The following is a 20913-nucleotide window of genomic DNA, read 5'->3' as shown; positions in this document are numbered from 1 at the left end:
CAGTTAGGAAAAAACAAACCAGGAGCCGGGAGAGCTTCTGAACTCTAGCTGCTCAGCCTGAAAAAACGAGGACATCCGACAATTAAAAACAAGTTCTTAGAAAACACATTTTAGTGAAACAGAAGCTACCCACAGCTTCCTTTCGCCCCTGTAACACGCAGGTTTTCTTCTCAGTATAGGAATGCTGCCTAACCAAATATGTTGTGTGACGCTGAACTTATCACCACAACCTGTCACCACTAAAGCTGCCACATGGTTGCAGCTTCTTCACATCACTCACATTTTACCAAAAATAAAAGCTAAAGTACAAACATATGAATACAATATATACATTCTGATAAGCTGGACTGCCTCCATTGTTTGTGCATGTGGCAGCATGTGTTAACGGTGTTAGTCGTGTCACTGGTCAGAATGACCGTCCTGAAACTAATGCAGTCTGTTAGAACATATAGCTCTGCTATTCACTGCTTACTAAGGTGCTTTCAGCGAAATCTGATCTTTAATTTGGAAACTCTGCTTTCTATATCTGATGCTTTCCCCATCACGTTTATTTTAAATAGAGCACCAAACATAATTACACACCTACGAAACACATCTAAAAACCAATAGTCATTCAAAATATGAACAATACACACTTAATGGAGGGAGTGCAGCCTGTAGAGGTGAGGACTGGACTTGAGCAGTAATCTATGGATAATATGGATTTAGGAATATATTCTGTAGGCATCAGAAAGCTAAACTATTTACACATCTGAACTAGGATCAATATACTTTTATTTTTTATTTTTTATCATTTTAGGCTAGAATAAACAGTCCAGCATGACATATGCTTGCAGCTGCTTGCTAGAACAATGTGCCTCGTGCTTTGCTTTCATTAGATTTCAGCTGGATTTCATTTGATTCAAAGATGCTGCAGACACGTGCTCTATCCAAATTTAATCTTTCTTATTGGTTGAGGTATTGCGTTTATTTAGAGCAATGATTTGAGGGTGTCTTTCTATTGCCATGGCGACCGAACACGTGCGCTGTCTGTGCACACTCTTCGTGCGTCCAAAACAAAACCATTAACATGTGAGCAGCACCAGCAATCACCTTTCTGACTCAAAGCAAAGCCAGAAGAGGGCTCACCGGCCTCTTACCCGCAAAGTCGAATCTAATTAGCAAACAAGGTTGATCTGTTACACCTAATAGCGCTTTAACGACAAAAGTGGGAGAAAAAAAGCTTCTGCAGAATGATGCACCCCTGTTAAAAACCTGCGGTACTTTTGATTTCATCCCCACGCAGAGTATTGCTGCTTCCCTGACCTTGTAGTGTGTGTGGCAGGTGTCGCACCAGCAAGCCTCTGGCTCCTGGAGGATGAATGCAGTAGATGCGCAGTATGCGCGTGTGCTTCGTACTTACCTTTGTTCTTCCATTTATCGCATAGTTTCCCAGTTTGCCATTACAATGTCTGATCAGGTCGTCCATGCGATTCATTAGAAATTGGATCCTCTCGCAGCGGGGCTCCTTGCCATCGATCCACGTGATTTTATCCCCTCGGATGTCTTTAGTGGAGTCGCTCTTTTGACTCACCAGTTGACCGTCTGTGAACTTGCCAGTTTCGTACAGGGCCTTGACATTTTCAAGAATGCCCAGCCCGATCTCTGCTCCTACAAAGTCGTCCACCACACAGATGCCGTGCTTATTCATGCACGGCACTATGCACTCCATGGCAAGTTTCTGCGGGGATAAGCTGCTCTGTCCGTTAGGTGTGGCGGTGCTGTCGGACATATCATGTCCAGCTCTCACCTCAATTCTCAGTGCTTTTGTGTTTGCAATGTCTGCTTGCTCGGAGCTTTGCTCTTCTCGACATTTCTCAGGCGCCTCGTCGTCCCCGGGCGGCGGTGCCTGCTCGGGCTTCTGTGCGGGCGGCTGCGGCTTGTCCGCCTCTTTACAAATGAGCTTGTGTTTCTTCCAGTCCTGCTTCTGGTGCTCCTTGCTGCAGTAGAAGGAGCTGCGGCATCTACCGCACTTAAGAAGGTTATCAAACCTCCCGCAAAGTTCACAGTACTGTCGGTCTCGGTCCAGCTCGCTCTGCGGCTTCTCCATGTTTTGAGGATACAGGAGGCGTACTGCTCCTTTAATACCGATCCTTCACGCGCTCTGCTAATCGACAACTTTGGAAACGACCCGCCGCCGACGCCACGCTGATACCCAGAGGAATCAAACATTCAAAACCCTGCCATTTTATCGCACTCATGTCCTTTTCTTCCTCGTGTGTCAGCGGAATAACACGACAACGTGCGCCCATGGACCAGCTTTTAGGGGTGGGTCGAGGTCTTTGGGAGGCATTTTTGCAAGCTAGCTCTCCTTCCCGGGGTAATGGATGTCGCCGCTCAGAGTGTGCTCAGCCAGCCCAGCTCGAGGACCGGCCCGCTCTGACGTCAGCACAAAGGCACCGCCTCTCTCGTGCTGCTTTCAGGTGCGGTCGGACAGACAGTTGGCGGTGAAAAAGTGGCGTGTTTGCGACACGTGGAAGTTCATGTTCAAGTCTTGTCGGGGGTGGGCATGCGCCTCTGGTCAGTCGGTAAAAAGTGATGTACATATGTTACCCTAACTGTTTCAATTATGCAATATATTCATGTTCTCTAACAGTGCAGAAAATTAGCTCCACCAACCATGCAGTAATAAGTATGAACAAAATGTGCAACAGACTGAAAGGGCATAAATGCATGATTATACTTCTATACTTTGAGTACCCAATCCAGTATAATAGGTTATAAATCCAATGTTGCTTTCTTTCTGACTTTCACCATTACTGTAACACTGCAATACTGTGTAATGGCAAATTAAAGGTAGCGCTGTCATTTAAATTTGACACAAACCGCTTACAGATTTGTGGAAAGGACAAGCAAAAGAGATATAGCCATATGGCAAGTGTTGCTTCAAGCATCGCTGACTCGTTTTGTGCGCATTTCCTATCGAAGCAATAGTATCATATAGCCTAAATTATAAAGTAAGAAACCAGATATTCTGATGAGTATTTGTCTACCTGCGTGTGGTTATGCTGTTGTAATTATTCTATATTAAGCAAAAGAAACATCTAAAAACCTGTGTCGTGCCGAAAAGTGATTTCTGGTATTTGTCCCCCCAAAATAATACAAATAAAAACATAATTGGAGGTATTTACATCTGCTAAACATACCACTTATGAATGATAGCAAATCGTTTTGAGCCCTGTCACCTTGTGATGCTAGTGAAACAGAAGCTACCCACTTGCAAGTCAAATGTGTCGTTAAAATTAAAATGTCAAGAACTAACATCACACTTCTATAAATATATTTTAATTGGCCAAAAGGGACTGGATTATAATCATGATGTTGATGCAATAAGACGGAGTCATAAAGATTTTTTGCAGAACAAGTCGTTTCTTTGTTTTATATATAACCCCTTCGTGGCTCCTGTTGACTATAGTCTATTTATGAGAAAAAAGACATAATAAAAACAGAAGAATCGGAAACCAGTTTTTGGCACAAATCAGTTTGTAGGAGCTTGAAGGGAGCACCTGAAGGCATCTCCAGTCAGCAGCACTGTGTTGTGCTCTCATTCCTGGCTCGCATAGGTGAAATTCCTTTCGCACAAACAAAAAGTTAAAGAGCTTGCTGCTGTTATGATAGACAGATAAGTTGGGTGGCGTGCAGTTTATGAAACTTAGGATTATGACAGACCGGTGACTTAAATCACTTACTGGAAGCCATATTGGATAACATTTTAAATTTTATTGAGCATGGAGGTACTCATATAAATATTTTATGACAAACACCTGTCATTCATTCATCACAACGGTAAGTTAAATTGTTTTGTTTTTTCATCTGGGTCCAGGGGCCCGTTCTTCGTACCTCGCTAAGTAAGTTAGCTGGATTAGATTGTTGACGATTTCGCGTGATCTCGGATCGTTCGGTTCCCCGAAGCTCATCCGGGACTTGCTGCCATAGCAACAGAGCCGTAAGCGTAAACCTGCTCGGGAGCAGGTTCACTTTATGTAAACAGGATTAGATCGCGGCCACGCAGGTATGTCCGCTTCATTTATACGAAAGCAACAGCGATATTCCACCACTGTTTCACCATAAATAAATATTATCAATGTAACTAAAGATAATGCAGCACTTGATCCTTTTATTGATTTCACACAGATACATACAGGTCATTTCCTAAAAAAGGGAAATGTACTATTAACATTCTATTACATGTATGTGATTATTACAGATGTAATTCATATTTCACAGTAGTAATTGCAAATTACTTTGTGTAATCAAGATGAGAGACCACGGCTATAAAAGCGAAGGTGGATTTGGGAAGTCTGTCGCAGCCATGTCCTGTCCGTATACGCGAGCAGCCCATTGCGGAAGGTGCAAGATTGATAAGGAGAGTTTTCAGAATTCAGCGTATATTGCGGGATAGACAGGATCCTTTAGCTCAGCGCGACAGTGTGCTCATTGAGAGATATCGATATTCCCGTGAGGGTATTATTTACTTAACCAACTTGTTGACGAGGGGGTGCAGGACCACCACCTGTCTTTTTTTTGCTCTGCCCTTTTCTTGGTTGCTGTTATGAACAAACAAACAGATTATTTCAGGGTCTCTTTCCTAGAGACGAAAAGCAATATAAGTGATAAATATTACCATTCTGTAGCATATTCTTATATTCCACTTTTACTTGTTCCCATGTTCTAGTGGGTCCTGTTGTGGCTCTAATGTGTAAGGGGATATAATATAACATAATATAATGTAATATAATATTGGATAATATAGTGTAATACAATAAATTTACCCTACCGCCTACTGGTGTTGGCCAGAGGGGCCGATGGCGCGATATGGCAGCCTGGCTTCTGTCAGTCTGCCCCAGGGCAGCTGTGGCTACAACTGTAGCTGCCTCCACCAGTGTGTGAATGTGAGAGTGACTGAATAGTGGCATTGTAAAGCGCTTTGGGTGCCTTGAAAAGCGCTATATCAATCCACTCCATTATTATTGTTATTATTAAATTACTTACGAGTTTAATTTGTCAGCAACTTTCTGCCAGCCCTCTCTCCTTGCTTTTGCAGCCTTTGCAGTGTTCCCTTGCGTTCTGATTAAACTCTGAAACTCCTGAAATCCCTCAATCAAGAGTTCTTGCTCTGCTGCCGAAAAATACCGAGCGCGCTCCTTCGACATTTTCGCCGACCAATCAGAGGGTTGCCGATCAATGTTTCTACTATCGATGCGTAGCCCCTTTTACTACACCCAGTGATCTCACATTACTTCATCCAGCTGTACTAATCGTCAACAGCAGGTGTGTTCGGAGAACCGGATTAGCGAGCTCACGGTTAGCGCGATGATTTGGTCTTGGATGTGTCATTTGATCTTGGATGTAGTAAGCGACGTACACTGAAAAAAAATGCAATAGGGTGGTTGTTGAATTTGCATAGAATTACTTCATATATCCAGCATGACTAATTTAAATTTCACATCTAAACATATTTTTGTCTTTTAATTTTCACATATTCTTTAAGAATATTCATTCTTTTAGAACAAATCATGTTGAAAAGAAACAAGTTAGTCGTGTTTTATCCTCAAGCTCCGCCCCCTGGAAAGGAAAAATCGGCTGCGCTGTCCGCCATTTTTGTCTCTCGCTTTGGAAAATCTACTACCATCTGGAGTTTTACACTTGAAGGTAAATAAGATTTTAAAGCTAACACACCAGTGAGAACGAGTGTAGACCCTTTATATATGTGGACTTTTACTGGGTGTTGTTATTTTACAGGTATGTGGGCTGTTTATCGAAAACCATGAGAGGCCAATGTTAGCTAGCTCCAGTTAGCTAATGGTAACCGAAATTATGCGATAAGCAAATTAGTAATTAACATATATAATGTGAGTTAATATTGTTTGTATATTCTTTCAGTTTAAATTAACAGACTATTACAAACTTGCATCGGTGTCTGTAGTAAGTGGTGGTACCTGCAGTGTCTTAACCATTAAACAAGCTAATGTAGGGCCAGGATATGACTAGTTTGGTGAAACATGTCTGCTGCCAATGTGACTGCTCACACACGGTAACATTACCAGCACATAGCCACAGCCGCTATAAACATGCTGAAAGGTCAATCTAGCTTCTGTAGTCAGCAGCTGGAAGACTCAACACAGACCCAAGATTCAGTCTAACGGTTATCTAAATGTTGTGTGTCCTGTTTGTAAGCCCAGAAAAAGAAATAAAATAAAATGACGACCTTGAGCTTCAAGCTAATGCTAATAGCATAAAGCGACTAATGCAATGATGACGTTGTTAAATTAGTAAAAATACAGTAAATATATCCAACATGAATCATTTATATTTTTGGTCTAAACATAATTAAGTCTCACGCCTTTCACTTGTTTTAGAAGGATGTTCAGTCTTTTAAAACCAGTCATATCAAAATAACAGAAAATAGTTATGTTTTCTGTTGAAACTCCACCCCCAGGGTGTGTTCTACGAGGGAAAATTCACTGTGGCGGTCCGCCATTTTTTGTCTTCGCTTCGTTTACGTTTGGTGCTGAGCTTTACTTTGTCGAGGTAAACTGAAAACTACATGTTTGAGAGGAAACGAAGAGAACATCCATTAGATGGGGAAGTTTTTCTCATGAATTGCTGTTGAGCAACATAATGTAAAAAACAAGTCATTCCTTAAGTTAACTAACGATAATGCTAGCTTAAGCTGCGGGACAATATTATGTGCATTAGCTTTTTTTCAGTGTGTGCCCAGTCACATTCGCTTGTTTTTTCTCAGTGAATACAGACTAACAAACTCGTGTCCATTTAGTTAACTGGTTGTACCTAAAATGTTTTAGTTATACAGTTAAATAAGCTAGTTTGCCATGGGGTGGGCTCTGTGTGTGTTGGGGGGGGGGGGGGGGGGGTGTCTTCACTAAAGACACCCCCCCCCCCGGTTTATTTAGGCCCTAAGGGGCAGGCATGACACCTATGCAGTACTCATTAGGAGAGGAAGTGCATGACGTGGGGCTTTATTTCATGTTCTGGGGCAGTGAATGTAATCTACTGATAACATGTTAAAGACACACAAAAACCCAACAAATTATTTTAACTGATTTATAGAGAGACTGAGAGGAGGGCTTAAAGAGATAAAAATAATGACAATATAAATATGTTAAATTTATTTTTTCTGTATCGATATATGGTGCTTATCCCTGCTGAAGGGCAGATTGGTGTTGCTTCAGAACAATTCTCTAGCGCTGTTATGTAGAGATGTTACAGTTAAGGTTTTAATAACATTATTTTATTTACTAGTGAAGATTTGCATATGTTATCTCACATTCTGTAAGGTAAATTTTCTGGAAAGGTCAAATTAACTAATTTAACTAAGTATTAATGAAAGACCTTGATGTGTATATGACAATAATAGATGTAGTTTCTGGGTCATTTGGCAGAACTGCAAAATGGCCAGAAGGAGGCAACTGCTGTGGTTGCAAACAGGCTTTGGGTGGTATGGAAGTAAGGGCAACTATGGAACTGCTCAGCAACATGGGACCCATAGCTAATAAATAGTAATATAACTTTGTGTGGATGTAACCTTGTGAGATTTGAGATTTTGACAGCATTTTTATGTGACAACTTCTCTTTTTAGATAAATGCAGAGTTTAAGCGCATTACCACCATGCCACTGCAGTCCAGATTACTCTCGCAGATAGATGTGCTATCTGACAAACTAATAAAGGTCTTCAAAAGGCGAGGAGGACAAATAGGAAGAAGACTTCAGAACATTCTGGAGCCCACGGCCCAGGTAAGAAAAAAATTCATTTGTGTATACACTTTAGGGAAAATAATAATTTTAACAAAATGCTGCTTGTCACTCTATGCCAGGAGTATGTTGAAAATCACCTGGGATTTTCACAATTTACCATGGGTGCGTTTTTTTTGTTTTGTTTTTTTTTTCTTTTACCTGCATTAGAACGATGTGTGGAGTTCATAGTTGAACACCTCTCTATGCTCTGACAGTATTCTGCTTCTTTGCATGGAGATTTCACTTCATGCATTACCTTTTTAAGCATTCTGAGGACTCAAATCACATGCTGTAATGAATCCATTTTTGTTCACCTAATGTGTTAATGTTAACATTTTTTGGAATAGTGACACAGATTAAAATAAGATTTGGTATAATGTTCTTTGACCAGTGTTCTGTTTAATTAAATTTTGGAATTCTGCATTTTCTAGGCCACAGATGAAGCCATTATCCAACGATCTAATAAGGAAACAACCATGGGAATTTACATCATAAAGTCAAGAGATGCCAATGGCAGCCCTGAGGACATCGGGATAGTCCTTGAAGGCCAGAGAGTCTGGCAGGATTTGGATAACTATACCCTAGCAGCTGCAATGCTGTTTGGACTAATGTACACTTTGAACCTCACCTACCCACTGGAAAAGTATACCTTCGAGGTATAGAAACTGGTTATGGAGCTCAAAAGGAACAGCCTTTCAAAGAAGGCCCAGGTTTTCAGGACCAGACTGTACGATTGAACAGTTTTCCAGTTATGATGTGGGAACAACATGTTTACCTCTTCAAATATGTACCATCCTTTCTTTTAAGCCAGCACTGGTAAAGTTGCAGTACATAGTGAAACTTATTTTTCTGGCACTTTTCAACTTGGGGCCTTTATTACTGCAGTTTTCACTTTTCAAGCCATGGCTCTTTTAAAAAAAAATTCAAACTTTGAATGTCCATTTTTCTCAATGGAAATGGTGCCTTGCACCAATTTCACCAGTTTGCAATTTTTTTCCCAAGGTGCACCACTACAAACAGATTGCATCGTCTAGTATTAGTGATTATGATGTTTAGTGATAGAAGCAAGCCAATACTAATCAGTTTAGGTCTCTTGGTTGTGTGCCTGTGGGTTATAATGTTATTTTAAGTCTCTTCTTTGTGTCATTTTAATAATTACACCCCTGTTGCCATATTACCTTACCTTATGGTTCTTACATTTAAAAAACAATTTTTTACATAAGTGCGATGTCACAAGGCCCCACAATGTTGAATTCAGGTTCCAGCAGATAACTTTGAGGAATGTTGTGGAATGTTTTTCAAGAGATGCATTGTACAAATATGACTCATGTATATTTTGGAAGCCTGAATTGAAAGTCCATTGTTACAACTGTGTAGTATTTTCAAAAATACAGGTCATTGTTCAAAAATGTTTTGCTTATTTCTTTGATTGAAGAGAAAGTGTACAGTACATACAGTAAGATCAGCCTTAATTTAGTTTTATTTATTGAACACTCAATTATATACTATATTATATTATATATTAGAAATTTGTTATAAAATAAAATAAGCTTACCATAAAATAATCTTGTCAATATAACACATAGTAGTCCAATACAATTAACACAAAAAGTTCATGTCTGATAAACAAGTGGTTTCTATAAATATTTGACCGGAATGAAAAACATAACAACAACATAAAGTCATGTTTGTGTTACCAGAAAAATGTGTGCAGGTATAACATAAAAAACTAAGGTTAACCAAACATAACTTAATTTCGTGCAACCGATTACAATAATTTTTTTACGTTTATACCACTGATTATTTTTTTCAGTGTACGAAGAACGGGCCCCTGGTCTTGTTTTATCCACAAATATAATATACACAAAACAATCATCCAGAATGACACACCAAAGAGATGTAAGATGCTGGTAAAGGGACCAAATGTCAATACAAAGATGTAAAATTACTAAAATGAGACACAAAGTACACTTAAAGAGATACAAAGTTAAAACAATGACACATAGAAAATACCCCAATTGTCACTCAAAATTAGATAGTAAATCCAAACGTGATGATATGTACATTTATTCCAAGAGAGTGGTTGTAAAAAGATGAAAGGTGTTATTACAAAAAGGGGAAAAAACTACAAAAAAAATGACAATGACATAAAAACAAGAAGAAGAAAAATATGATGCACAAAACAACTTCTCGGAGATGTTAAATGACCACAGGGAGACGCCCAATTTTAAATTGAGACCTAAAAATAATCATGAAAAGTGAATGAAAACAAACGTATGCAGTAAGCATCACACAACAGTGGCCAATATTCAAAAAGATGCACAGATGGTTAACAGAAAGCAATCGCAAATCACATCTGCAGGACTTTCAGTAAAGACATTTCAATCTGTGGAAGAAGTCAAGGTGGAACGTTTTGTTGAAAAGACGAGTAATTCGCCAAAGGTTGGCTTAGATATTCGATGGAATATCTAAGACACTGGTTATTTTAGGGTGGCAGTCTGGAGAATTTCTACGTTTGAATTTTGACTGGAAAGAGAAATTGTCTGGGCTGCACAAGTTCTGTGTGGCACATCTTTCTTTTTGGTTTGGTATGGGAATATCTAATTAGTATACATGGTATCTTCAAGAACTTACTTAATAGTTATAACGTCATAAAAGCGATTATTATGTAATTATTATAAATATAGCTGTTATATGTTTGTATTGTTGTTATTGAAATTGTGTTATTATTATAAATGCAATTGTTATATATTTACGCCAAATTTCTAAAAGCAGATTCTAATTATTTGAAAATTAGTAATAAGGAAAACATTGTAATAAAACTAACTCCTGATGCTGACATTTAACTACGTATCCCGTGATGCATCTCTTTGAATTTCCTGCTACGCGTGTAAACAGCGCAAAAGCCCCGCGATGGACTGAGGTCCGCACCAACGCCTGTTATTAAAACCAAGGAAACACCGTTTTATTCGCGTTAAAATATTTGTAGGCTCTACTAATTTTGTTTTCCATCGATCAGAGAAGATAATTTTTTCGGATTAAAGCGGAACTATTTTGTTTTTTGATCGTAATAGTACTCAGCCTTTACGTTTGACTGGTACTGGCGTTAGTTAGTGGCTAAAACACTCGAAATACACCCCTTAAAACTGTGCACTACAACACCGAAGCTATGAATAAACGAGAAGGTAAGTCCATCATTTCAAAATAACAAGTTTAGTTTTATGAGTTTTGTAATTACCCAGCAAGCCTAAAATAACAGTAGGACTAATACATGATAACGTTTTAACCTACTCTGCCTAAGTCAGGTTAACGAAATCATTTCGGTCGTAACAGACGTAAACAGTGCTAATCCCGTGTTCCCTTAAAATGCCTAAAGCACATACTAGTGCGAATCACGAGTCACCCTACGATAGGATTTTATCATAATACTTCATTGACGATACAATATTATTATCTTTTTTTTTAACCTTTTGCATTAAGCCAAGTATCGCATTTGTCTTTTTTCAACTGCAAAGTATGCACAATTTTAAATAAAGTTATCTCACTTTCAATATTTTTTTGCTGCAAAAAATGAGATTCTAATGCGTGCCAACACTGTCACTAAAACCTGCAATAAATGTTTCTATCAGTCTCCGATTGAATGGGGTCAGGTTGGCAATTACACGCAATCTGTATACCCACGCACTCAAGCTCTTAGCAGCCATTTGGTCACTACAAGTTGCCATTGGCTGCTGAATGGGAAAAATCTCACCATGCAGCCACTGTCGTTGTCATTTGTTTGTACATACAAGAAATTTTCTGTCCTACACTCCAAAAAATCTGTTGTTGGAGAAACACAATTTAATCATGGCACCTTTTCCACGTGATTTAACTAAGTACAATAACCCATTTTTTGACCATGTCAAACCAACACATTTGGCATTTGGTGGTTTAATGTAATCAGATTACGTTGGATCAACGTAGTATACTTACATTGACTTATGTCACTTTACATATTGAAGTATGTAAAGTGAAATTTGTTTTAATTCATTCTACACAAGTTAAAAACTTCAGGAAAACACAATGAAATCTTGTTGTTTGAACAACTACTTTGTTAATCAGGGCAATTACTGCTAGTCTTGCTTAATGAACCAATATGGGATTGATGATTTCATAGAGACAAACAACCATTTGCACTTAGATTCATGGGTAATTTAGAATAGCCAATTAACCTAACTCTAATTACGTACTGCAAACCAGACAGATTGTGGATTTGAACCCAGGCCCTTCTTGCTGTGAGACAACAGCACTCACCATCACACCACCAAGCTGTCAATCCAGGCTAGGAAAGAAAACTAGGAAAGCTTTGATTACAAGGTTTGATGCAGACTTTTCTGTACGTTTTTGTCCTTGACAGGTTAAACCACAATAAATGGCGATAAAACAACTGCACCCACACCACGTGTGGGTGCAGTTGTCTGCCTCTTAAAACTCCAACGATTTTCCTGCAGTTTGGCATCTAATGTGATCTTGTGAATTTCGTGAGTCCAGGCAACTAACCACTCTTACTAGATTGTATGTCATGATCATGTCATCTCAACAAGAACAAATTAAGTTGTTGAATTTCATGCAGATGCTACATGATTTAATTACGTTCACCATAGGAACATGAAATAATTTAGTTCCAATTACAAGTTTGAATCTTGTACATATAACAACCACCCAATTTCATTTTTTTCAGTGTATTTTATTTGTGTGACTGAGAGGCAGATAGAGGCAGTTATTATTTAAAGACTATGACATCATCTCTACTGTCAGGTGAGGGTTGTTCACGGAGAAATGCAGATGCAGCGCAGGAGCACGAAATGAGTGCCAACCCCTCCTCGTCTGTCATGGCTGCCTTCAAAGGTAACAGCATCCTCAGTATTCTCACTGCACTTTGCACCCAAATGGTTTTAATGTTGTATTGCCTGCACTGAAACATTTCTCTGTGTATTTCAAGTTTTCCAACAGGAGCTCGACACCAAACACGACAAATATGAGCGTCTTGTTAAGATTAGTCGCGACGTCACAATTGAAAGCAAGAGAACCATATTTCTTCTGCACAGAGTGACCACGTAGGTGTTCTTAACAATAATATGCACCGTATAGATTAGTACAGTTAGGTCTATAAGTTTTTGGGATAACTACTTGTGCCTCTGTGCACCAGCACAGTGGATTTTTAAAACAATGATCATGATGTGATTAAAGGTCAGACTTTCAGCTTTAATTCAAGGGGTTTAACAAAAATATTGCATTAATTGTGTAGGAGTTACAGCCACTTTTATACACAGTTTCCCATTCTCAAAAGGCCCAGTAATTGTACTGACTGAGGCAGTTTCAGGTGAGGCCTCTTCCTAGGTTATTTCATGATAAATACAGCAGACATGATATCTGAAGTTCATTCAACATGTTGAAATTAGGATTTTATAGTTTTCCACTTTAATTTTAAACACCAAAGCAAAAAGAGATCATTAGGCATCATTAGGCTAAAAAAGAAAACAAAATAAACCTGTCAGAGATAAAGCCAGATAAACAATCTGATATATTATTAAAGACAAAACATACTAACTAGCCCACAAAAGACAACTAAAGTGGATGATTATCGACAGTCACTCTTCTGCTGTGGCCATTTCTGATGAGCCACAAATAAATGACATGCACAGCAGCCAATGTCAAAAGAGAAACATTCAGGAAAACTATTGCTCAGGACCAGTTTAAAAAAATGACAAGTGTGGCTCATTTGAAGCAAAATATGAGGAAGTGAGGGGTGGCTCAGGACAGAAGTATCTGTAGTTACTCACATTTTCTGCAAAACTTTGGTTAAACCCCTTGAATTAACCCTGAAAGTCTTCAATCACATATTGATTGTTTTGTTTAGTCTTCTGTGTTAGTATACAGAGGCAAAATTACAAAAAATGTATCATTGTTCTAAACCCTTTAGACATAACTGTATATCAGTTTTTTCACTGGAGCCTGCTTCTGATTGTAGTTGCTGTCTGGACACTACAGAGTGTCTTTTTTATATCATTGATGTAAACAGCAGCTTCGAAAATAACCTACCTATCATTTACATTGTCTCTATTCAGTACAGATATAGTTTTGAGAGGGATGTAATGTGTGAATATATGCTTTGGAATAATATGGAAATATCTTGACAAAACATATAATTCAATGTCAATCAAGATCTCAGAACAGCGTCAGCTAAAAATGTAATAGGACTTTAATGAGCTTCACAGGGGGAAAATCATCTTAAAATGGCAAATGATCTTTAAAAGTGATAAGTAAAAACAATAAATACATTGGCATTAGTTGTAGTGGGCATGCAACAAAGTAAGTCTAAAACAAAAATAAATATTTATATGTTTTTTGTACCTTTTAACATTTTTTTCTGTGTGTAAAGTGTACCAGATGCAGAGGATGTCCTGAACGAGGCAGACATAAAGCTGGATGGAGTCAGGCAGAAGATTGGGCAGATTGCTGAGGAGTTGAAAGGAGAGGATATTTATCAGTTTCACAGAGCCTTCACACCAGGTGAGTGGTCATTTACCTCTTTTCGTTTATATATAAAGCACATATTTATTCTGAAAGAAACTGAATTCTTTGAAAGTGGTGTTTTTTCACTCTAAAATGGTTAATCGGCTGTTTAAATTCTCCTGCCACACCCAAGTGGATTTATTAGATTATGGTCCCATGGGATACAAGGCACGTGGCCCTTTGTGTGTGACTCAGATCATATCTGATGTAGATTCCACTAGAGGTGTTTGCAAAAATGATAGCTCACATTCGTTGAATCTCCTTCTTATTATTAAGCAGTAAGTATTTTGCTGTTTTAATCTTTATGAAGTACATTAAGGGTTCTAATAAATATACCTTTAATATAATAATAGTACAGTGTTGGGAAGGTTACTTTTAAAATGTATTCCATTACAGAATACAGAATACATGCCCCAAAATGTATTCTGTAACGTATTCCATTACGTTACTCAATGAGAGTAACGTATTCTGAATACTTTTGAACAATAATAATAATAACTGAATAATTCTGATTACTTAATATATTATCGTGCTTTTTACAACAACATGAATGTACTATTGCTGTGTGATTTATTACTATTACTGAAGGTCCGCGACTCCGAACTGTAGTAAAGGGACCTCTGACTAATACGGCGGGGTCCCTGTCGGCTCGTAGCCGAAAAATAGCTTTACTTTGTTGTGTGGGTCAACTTTTCTTGACAGAGAGAGGCGTTGAAAGACTGCTCCAACGGAACTTATTGTTTTCGGAGGAAAACACGAACACGGTGTACAGTCGAGTCTTAATAGCTTACTTACAACTGGGCTCGTCAGGCACTCTTCTTGGCTGAAGTGGTTATTATTATATTTACATGCTTCCAGCTCCCGTTTTTCCTCTATGACAACTCGTACCTTTCCACTCCCCTTTTTCTCCCTCCTCGCACTCACAGACCCATAACGTGTATGGCAGTGCATTCTCCCTGCAACACGGACTACACTGCCCATGATGCTACATTCTTTAGAGCTATGCTTGTAGCATTCTGCCTGTTAGCTTAGCACAACAACAACAACAACGAAAAGGCGCTCTCTCACCCAGGAAACACACAGTCGCAGAGAGCGTCGCCCTGTAACCATGGCAACCATAACGCTGCCGCCTGGAACAACAGAACGTAGCTGTCAAACAAAACCCAAACAGTCCTGACCCGCGACAATATGAAACAGGAAAGTACCGCAGTGTAATCCATTTATTTCAACAAAGTAACTGTATTCTGAATACCCCCTTTTTAATCGGTAACTGTAACGGAATACAGTTACTCATATGTTGTATTTTAAATACGTAACGGCGGTACATGTATTCCGTTACTCCCCAACACTGAATAATAGTGTGGAAGGCCCTAAAAGGTCATTCAAAGCCATTGAGTATAGTCAATAGAAAGTTAGCACAACTAGCTTGCATTGTATAATGCAGCTCTGATAGAAAGTCTACTTCTGATTGGTTCACTCAGCTGCCTTAGAGTGACGATAGTGTCACTCACCCAAAATAAGAAGTAGACAAAGAAATGTCGAAATCTAGAGTTAAGGTGAGATATGAAACTACATTTTTTTTCTTTATCCGTTGATGTAATTAATAATTTCTTTTTTATGATTTGTACTTAAATGATTTTCTTTTATCTTCAATAGACATATTGTAAAGTCAGTGATAGTGTTAAAGCATGACCTTGATGCAGGCCTGGATGTGATGGTCACGCCTTCTGATAAAGTTGTTTTCAAACTAGCATAAGCACCACTTTTTGTTACTGTAGCCATAATGTCTGCAGCGAAGGAGAAAAACATGACTGGCAGCGAGTGGGAGCTGTTATCTAGCAGCTGGGGAAGTCATTTTTAGATTGCGGTCACACAGGAATCACTGCTGCATCCTTCGCGACGTGACCAATGGCAGTTCCCACCAATTAGCCCTTTTATTTTTTTCCCCATTTTCATCGTCTTTATTAGATTGAGGCTGGGCTCGATGCACGGGCCCTCCAGATAATCTTGGCTGGAGGAGAAGTCTCCAGGCATGTGTAATGGGTCTGTTTTTTTTATATAATGACCATCAAAGATATTGTGGGCTAAATCTGACCATAATTGCCACTGATAACAGAGCAGCGTGGCACTTGGGTACGCTTTTTTTTGTTGTTGTTATTTTTTTTACCCTGCTAGCTGCTATGAGTCAGTGCAAACGTACATTAACATGTGGAACTTTTCACGTGGCTCACCTGCAATTCAGTGAACCGCTCTGTGGTCAAACATTAGCTCAGTCCAAAAATCCTCAGTATTCTCAGTACATGAATGTGCGCCAAACCGCAACGGTACTGTTTGCGCATTACTCAAGATCTGATCCTGCCGAGCTATATTCGCACCCTCGCCTCTCAACTTTTCCTACCACCATGCCAGTAAAAGCTCTCAAATTTCCACTTTTTTAGCTCTTAGTCACTGTTTAGACACGATGTTCTGTAAGGTTTCTGCGAGCCTCGTTGACCAAAGGTAACTTCTGCTTCAGTAAAGACATAAACAACTCCTGACAGTAAATGCAGGAACTGGGCTCTGCCTGCCTGCCTCAAAGCCTTATTTAAACTGCCCTGGACTGTGGTGTTCCCTCTGTGAAAGTGGATCCACTGGCAGTGTTTAGCTGGTAAGCAGTTTGTTTTTTTGTTTTTTTTTTTTTTAAAGAGTCGAAAACAGTTGCCAAATAAACACTGGGAGGACCGAAGCCTAAAATACAGTATTTTTCAAAAGCCTTTAGCCGCTCCTCATTTCTTTATACTTTGCTTGGAAAAATTGAGTTAGGTGCTTTTTCTTTTTTTATTTACGAATGATTCATATGTCAGCATTAAGTGGTTTAACAATCAAAAAACATTCCTCTGAAAATGATCAGGTCCAAGCACTGGAATGAAAATCAGAATACTTTATTAATCCCTAAGGAAATTATGTTATGTATATAAGTGAAAAAGTAGCCAATGGCTACTCCAGGCTTCCAAAGGTCTTTTAAGGTTTTAAAGACATTTGGAAGCCTGGAGAAAAACAATTTAAAGAAATGAAAAGTGGCTAAAGACTCTTTCACAGTACTATAAAATTATGTACTCCAAGTAAACATGTTTCAGTTTAATAGTTTTTGTTTGTAACTATTAATAGTTAATCCTCCATTTAAAGTTGCGACTACACTTACAAACCACTCAGTTTCACTTAAACTGTTAATCCACAATTTTAAGTAACAATGTTTCAATGCTAACTATGCTGTTAGAAAAAATGTTTTCAATCCAAATTTATTCATAAAAACAACAAAGATGACCAACATGTTGTACATGAAACAAAGGGTTAAAGAATTAACACTAACACACACGCACACACACATACACAAGCGCATTCAAGGAATTACAAAAAATACAAGCAATAATATAGCAGCCTAAATACCCAAGCTCTCGCTCCGGGTTAAGAGCCAAAGAATAAAAATATTTTGTTTTGTTTTTTTACCACTGGATACTTTGTTGTAACTGTTAACAGTTTATTATGATTAGATAATAATTAATTTTTCTTTTTCAAATTTCTTTTGATAATAAATTGGTAATTCATGTCATTTCATTATTTCCAATTATTTCTCTTTTTCCTTAAGATGCTATTTTATGTTGCTTTTGCAATACTTGGTTAACTTTTAACTTTTCTGCTCCAGCTTGTTCAGATCAGTCCAGTTAATCAAATGCAAATTGTTGACATAATGTTTCCATGTAACCCATACAACTTTGAGAATTAATGCTGCGATATGGTTCTGATACGTCTTTTGTTTAAAGACACAAATGTTTAACTATGTTGGTAAGTAGAGTTATTAGGTAATTATCAAATTGAAGTTCTCAGTATCAGATTTTGCTGTTGTCTCAGCAGGTGAAATTTGTCAGCTACTAAGAAACTAATAGAAAAAAAATCAATGATTTTTCTATAATTATTCATAATAAACAAAATGTTAAATGAAGTCATTAAGACATAATATAGAGGATCATCGATATATTTAATGCATTTATTTTACAAAACCAAATAATGAAGTAGCTGCGATTGATAGTTTTCATATTTTCCGTGCACATTAGTGTTGTGTAGTCGTTCGGCCCACTGCCTGTACACGCTGGTGTGACTGGACTGAAATCATAATCAGAGTGGTGAAAGCTATTCAGAGTACAGTCAAGATAAAGTATTCTTGCTGGCTCCGTGCAGCGCATTGCGGTCAGTGCGGAGAGATAGCAGGCTCTTTGAAGTTCAACTGCCGCTCCAAAAGTAAACTTCAGACACAAAGTCTTCCGTCCTGTGATTATTGGATTGTTGTTTACCCAGGGGCAGAAAACAAATGAGGGGTCATCTTAGCCCACCAAAAACAACACCCACTGTTGTTCTATCAAAAGATAGAGACAGGAAACAGGTTTTATTTGAATCATTATCTCCATCTGTGATCTGTACTGTGCAGATTTCATGTTGATGCTGCACGCTCTGCTTGCTACGCTCATTTGATACATGGTCATTTTAGTGAATTGCAAACAAATGCCCCAGCCACTGTCACATTCAGTTTTAGCAAGCACAGTGAAATGATCAAGTGAATATGCCATTGTTTTACTCTGATCCATTTTAATGTACTTTAATTCATCAGGGATTCAGGAATATGTGGAAGCCGTCTCTTTCCTGCACTACATCCGCCATCGCTGCCTCATCAGCTTGGAAGAGATCAACGCCAGGCTGGTGTTCATGAACACAGAGAAGGCAGATCCTAAGGTAAAATCACAGAGGACTGACTGAACATTAACAATTTATGAAGTATTTTTTAATCCCCAAAAAGTCCTTAAAAGAACTATGTGACATTCTGGAAAATAGATTTTGTCGCTTTCGTGGTATCAAACTCTGTTTGGCTCAGAGAGTGTATATAAAAATAAAACTTAGATGTAGCCACTGTAAGGTCACCGTTCGATTTGAGACTCCAAATATAGAAACTTCACCATTAATGTTTTAATGGTTTTATTTTTGGATTGTTTTTTCTTTTCTAAAGCAAGATGTGACAGTTTATTTTTTTCAGTTGTAGGGTGTCTGTTGATCCACACAATATGACTTAAATCTCATTAATTTGCATTAAAGGCATTGCATATAAAATGTTCAAATTCAGAAAATGCACATAAATAAATAAGATAATTTTGAAATTGGTGCCAGCAGCATGTCTCAGTGTCACAATTACCAGTGTGTAGCATCCCTGTTTCTTTTAACAGCTGTTTATAAACATCTGGGAACTGAGGGGATCAGCTGAACCTTTGGGAGAGGAATGGTGTCCCATTCTTGTCTGATATGGGTTCTATCTGCTCAATAGTCTTGGGTCTTTTCTCTGTTATTTTTCATTTTATGATGTTCCAGATGTTTTCAGCTGGTGAAAGATTCCAACTTCAGGAAGATCACTGCAGGAGCAAGGCTCTTCTAACCGTCTATTGAAGCCACACTGTTGTACTTGTAATACAACTGTAATTGTATTGCTGGAATATGCACGGCCTTCCCTGAAAAAGACATTGATGGGTGCCCAATGCATCCCTGTACCATCACAGATGCAGGTTTTTAAACTGAGCGTTGATAACAAGCTGAATAGTTTCTCTCTGCTCTGATTTCCCAAAAGAATTTCAAATAATAGTGTTCCTCCAGATGTTTCTTTTTAGTACACTTACTTTTTCATCCTTTTTTCCCTCCTTGTCTCAACTTTTTGAAATTTTTGCTGCCATCTAATTCAAAATGAGCTTCCCAGATTAAACATTTAGTTTTCTGTCTTCTACTATGAATGTAATATGGGGTTAAGAGATTTGCAGGTCATTGCATTCTGTTTTTGTTGACATTTTATAAAAAGGCCCAGCTTTTTAGAATGTATTCTTTCCTGTCCTGTTTTCCAATTCAGGGCTCAGCTGAAGCGATGCCGGTGAACGCTCAGGTCTTGACCTTTCAGGTGACGTCGTCCGACTACCTGCTGGGCGTGGCCGACCTAACAGGGGAGCTGATGCGGATGTGCATCAGCAGCGTCGGCAATGGCGACATTGACACACCCTTCCAGCTAAGCCAGTTCCTGCGGCAGATCCACGATGGTTTCTCCTACATTGGGAACACAGGCCCGTACGAGGTGTCCAAGAAGCTGCACACGCTGCGGCAGAGCCTGGGCAAAGTAGAAGACGCGTGCTACACCCTACGCGTCCGTGGCTCGGAGATCCCCAAACACATGCTGGCAGACGTGTTCTCTAGTCGGACCACACTCATCGACCCCGAGGAAGGAGTGGTTTAATCCCGCACTGCTTCAACGACGCTCTTCTCTGTGGTCTCATTGTCTGGTTTAGTTTAGCTCCATTTGGTGTTTGTGTGCATTTTTAATGGGATTTCACTGATGTTTCTAGTGTTTTATGACATGCTTGTTCATTTTTTGTTATTACAATAACAACAGTATTACAATAGACAATGGATTCTCTTTTGTTTGATAAAGGTCTGATGACTTCAGTTGTTTTGCATGAATAAAGGTTCTGTGCCAAATATGCCATACTCCCTGAGACTTTAAG

General features: G+C 38.7%; 3 protein-coding genes across 7 annotated transcripts in view; 2 read left to right on the top strand and 1 right to left on the bottom strand.

Annotated features, from left to right (window-relative positions):
• Positions 1 to 2427, bottom strand: part of egln1a (egl-9 family hypoxia-inducible factor 1a) — a 37057-nt gene extending 34630 nt beyond the window's left edge. Inside the window, exon 1 of one of the 3 annotated variants that reach the window (XM_086258602.1) lies at positions 1403 to 2427. In XM_086258602.1, the coding sequence (XP_086114728.1) occupies positions 1403 to 2089 (687 nt within the window). In that variant the 5' untranslated portion in view covers positions 2090 to 2427. The remainder of the gene's footprint in view (positions 1 to 1402) is intronic. The other 2 variants (XM_086258604.1, XM_086258603.1) reach the window with 2 other exon arrangements.
• Positions 2428 to 3593: 1166 nt separating this feature from the next.
• On the top strand, positions 3594 to 20889 carry tsnax (translin-associated factor X). Of its 3 annotated transcripts, none has more exons than XM_086258600.1 (6): positions 3594 to 3825; positions 12593 to 12682; positions 12777 to 12891; positions 14217 to 14347; positions 18993 to 19114; positions 20268 to 20889. In XM_086258600.1, the coding sequence occupies exons 2-6, from the start codon at positions 12640 to 12642 to the stop codon at positions 20643 to 20645; spliced, it is 789 nt and encodes a 262-aa protein (XP_086114726.1). In that variant the 5' UTR covers positions 3594 to 3825; positions 12593 to 12639; the 3' UTR covers positions 20646 to 20889. The 3 variants fall into 3 exon arrangements, with proteins under 3 accessions (XP_086114726.1, XP_086114725.1, XP_086114724.1); XM_086258599.1 differs by lacking the exon at positions 3594 to 3825 and adding an exon at positions 10675 to 10980; XM_086258598.1 differs by lacking the exon at positions 3594 to 3825 and having other exon boundaries at positions 12556 to 12682.
• Positions 6996 to 9278, top strand: LOC147315650 (uncharacterized). The gene is made up of 3 exons (XM_086258601.1): positions 6996 to 7506; positions 7640 to 7795; positions 8227 to 9278. The coding sequence occupies exons 1-3, from the start codon at positions 7384 to 7386 to the stop codon at positions 8455 to 8457; spliced, it is 510 nt and encodes a 169-aa protein (XP_086114727.1). The 5' UTR covers positions 6996 to 7383; the 3' UTR covers positions 8458 to 9278.
• Positions 20890 to 20913: the final 24 nt, after the last annotated feature.

This window comes from Aulonocara sp. 'chitande type north' Nkhata Bay, linkage group LG13 (genome assembly GCF_057382095.1).
Source record: "Aulonocara sp. 'chitande type north' Nkhata Bay isolate Kocher_YH1m ecotype deep benthic linkage group LG13, A_spYH_male_GT1.1, whole genome shotgun sequence".
Taxonomy (NCBI): Eukaryota; Metazoa; Chordata; class Actinopteri; order Cichliformes; family Cichlidae; genus Aulonocara; species Aulonocara sp. 'chitande type north' Nkhata Bay.
The sequence above is the reverse complement of the archived record's forward strand: the minus strand, read 5'-3'. Positions and strand labels throughout refer to the sequence as shown.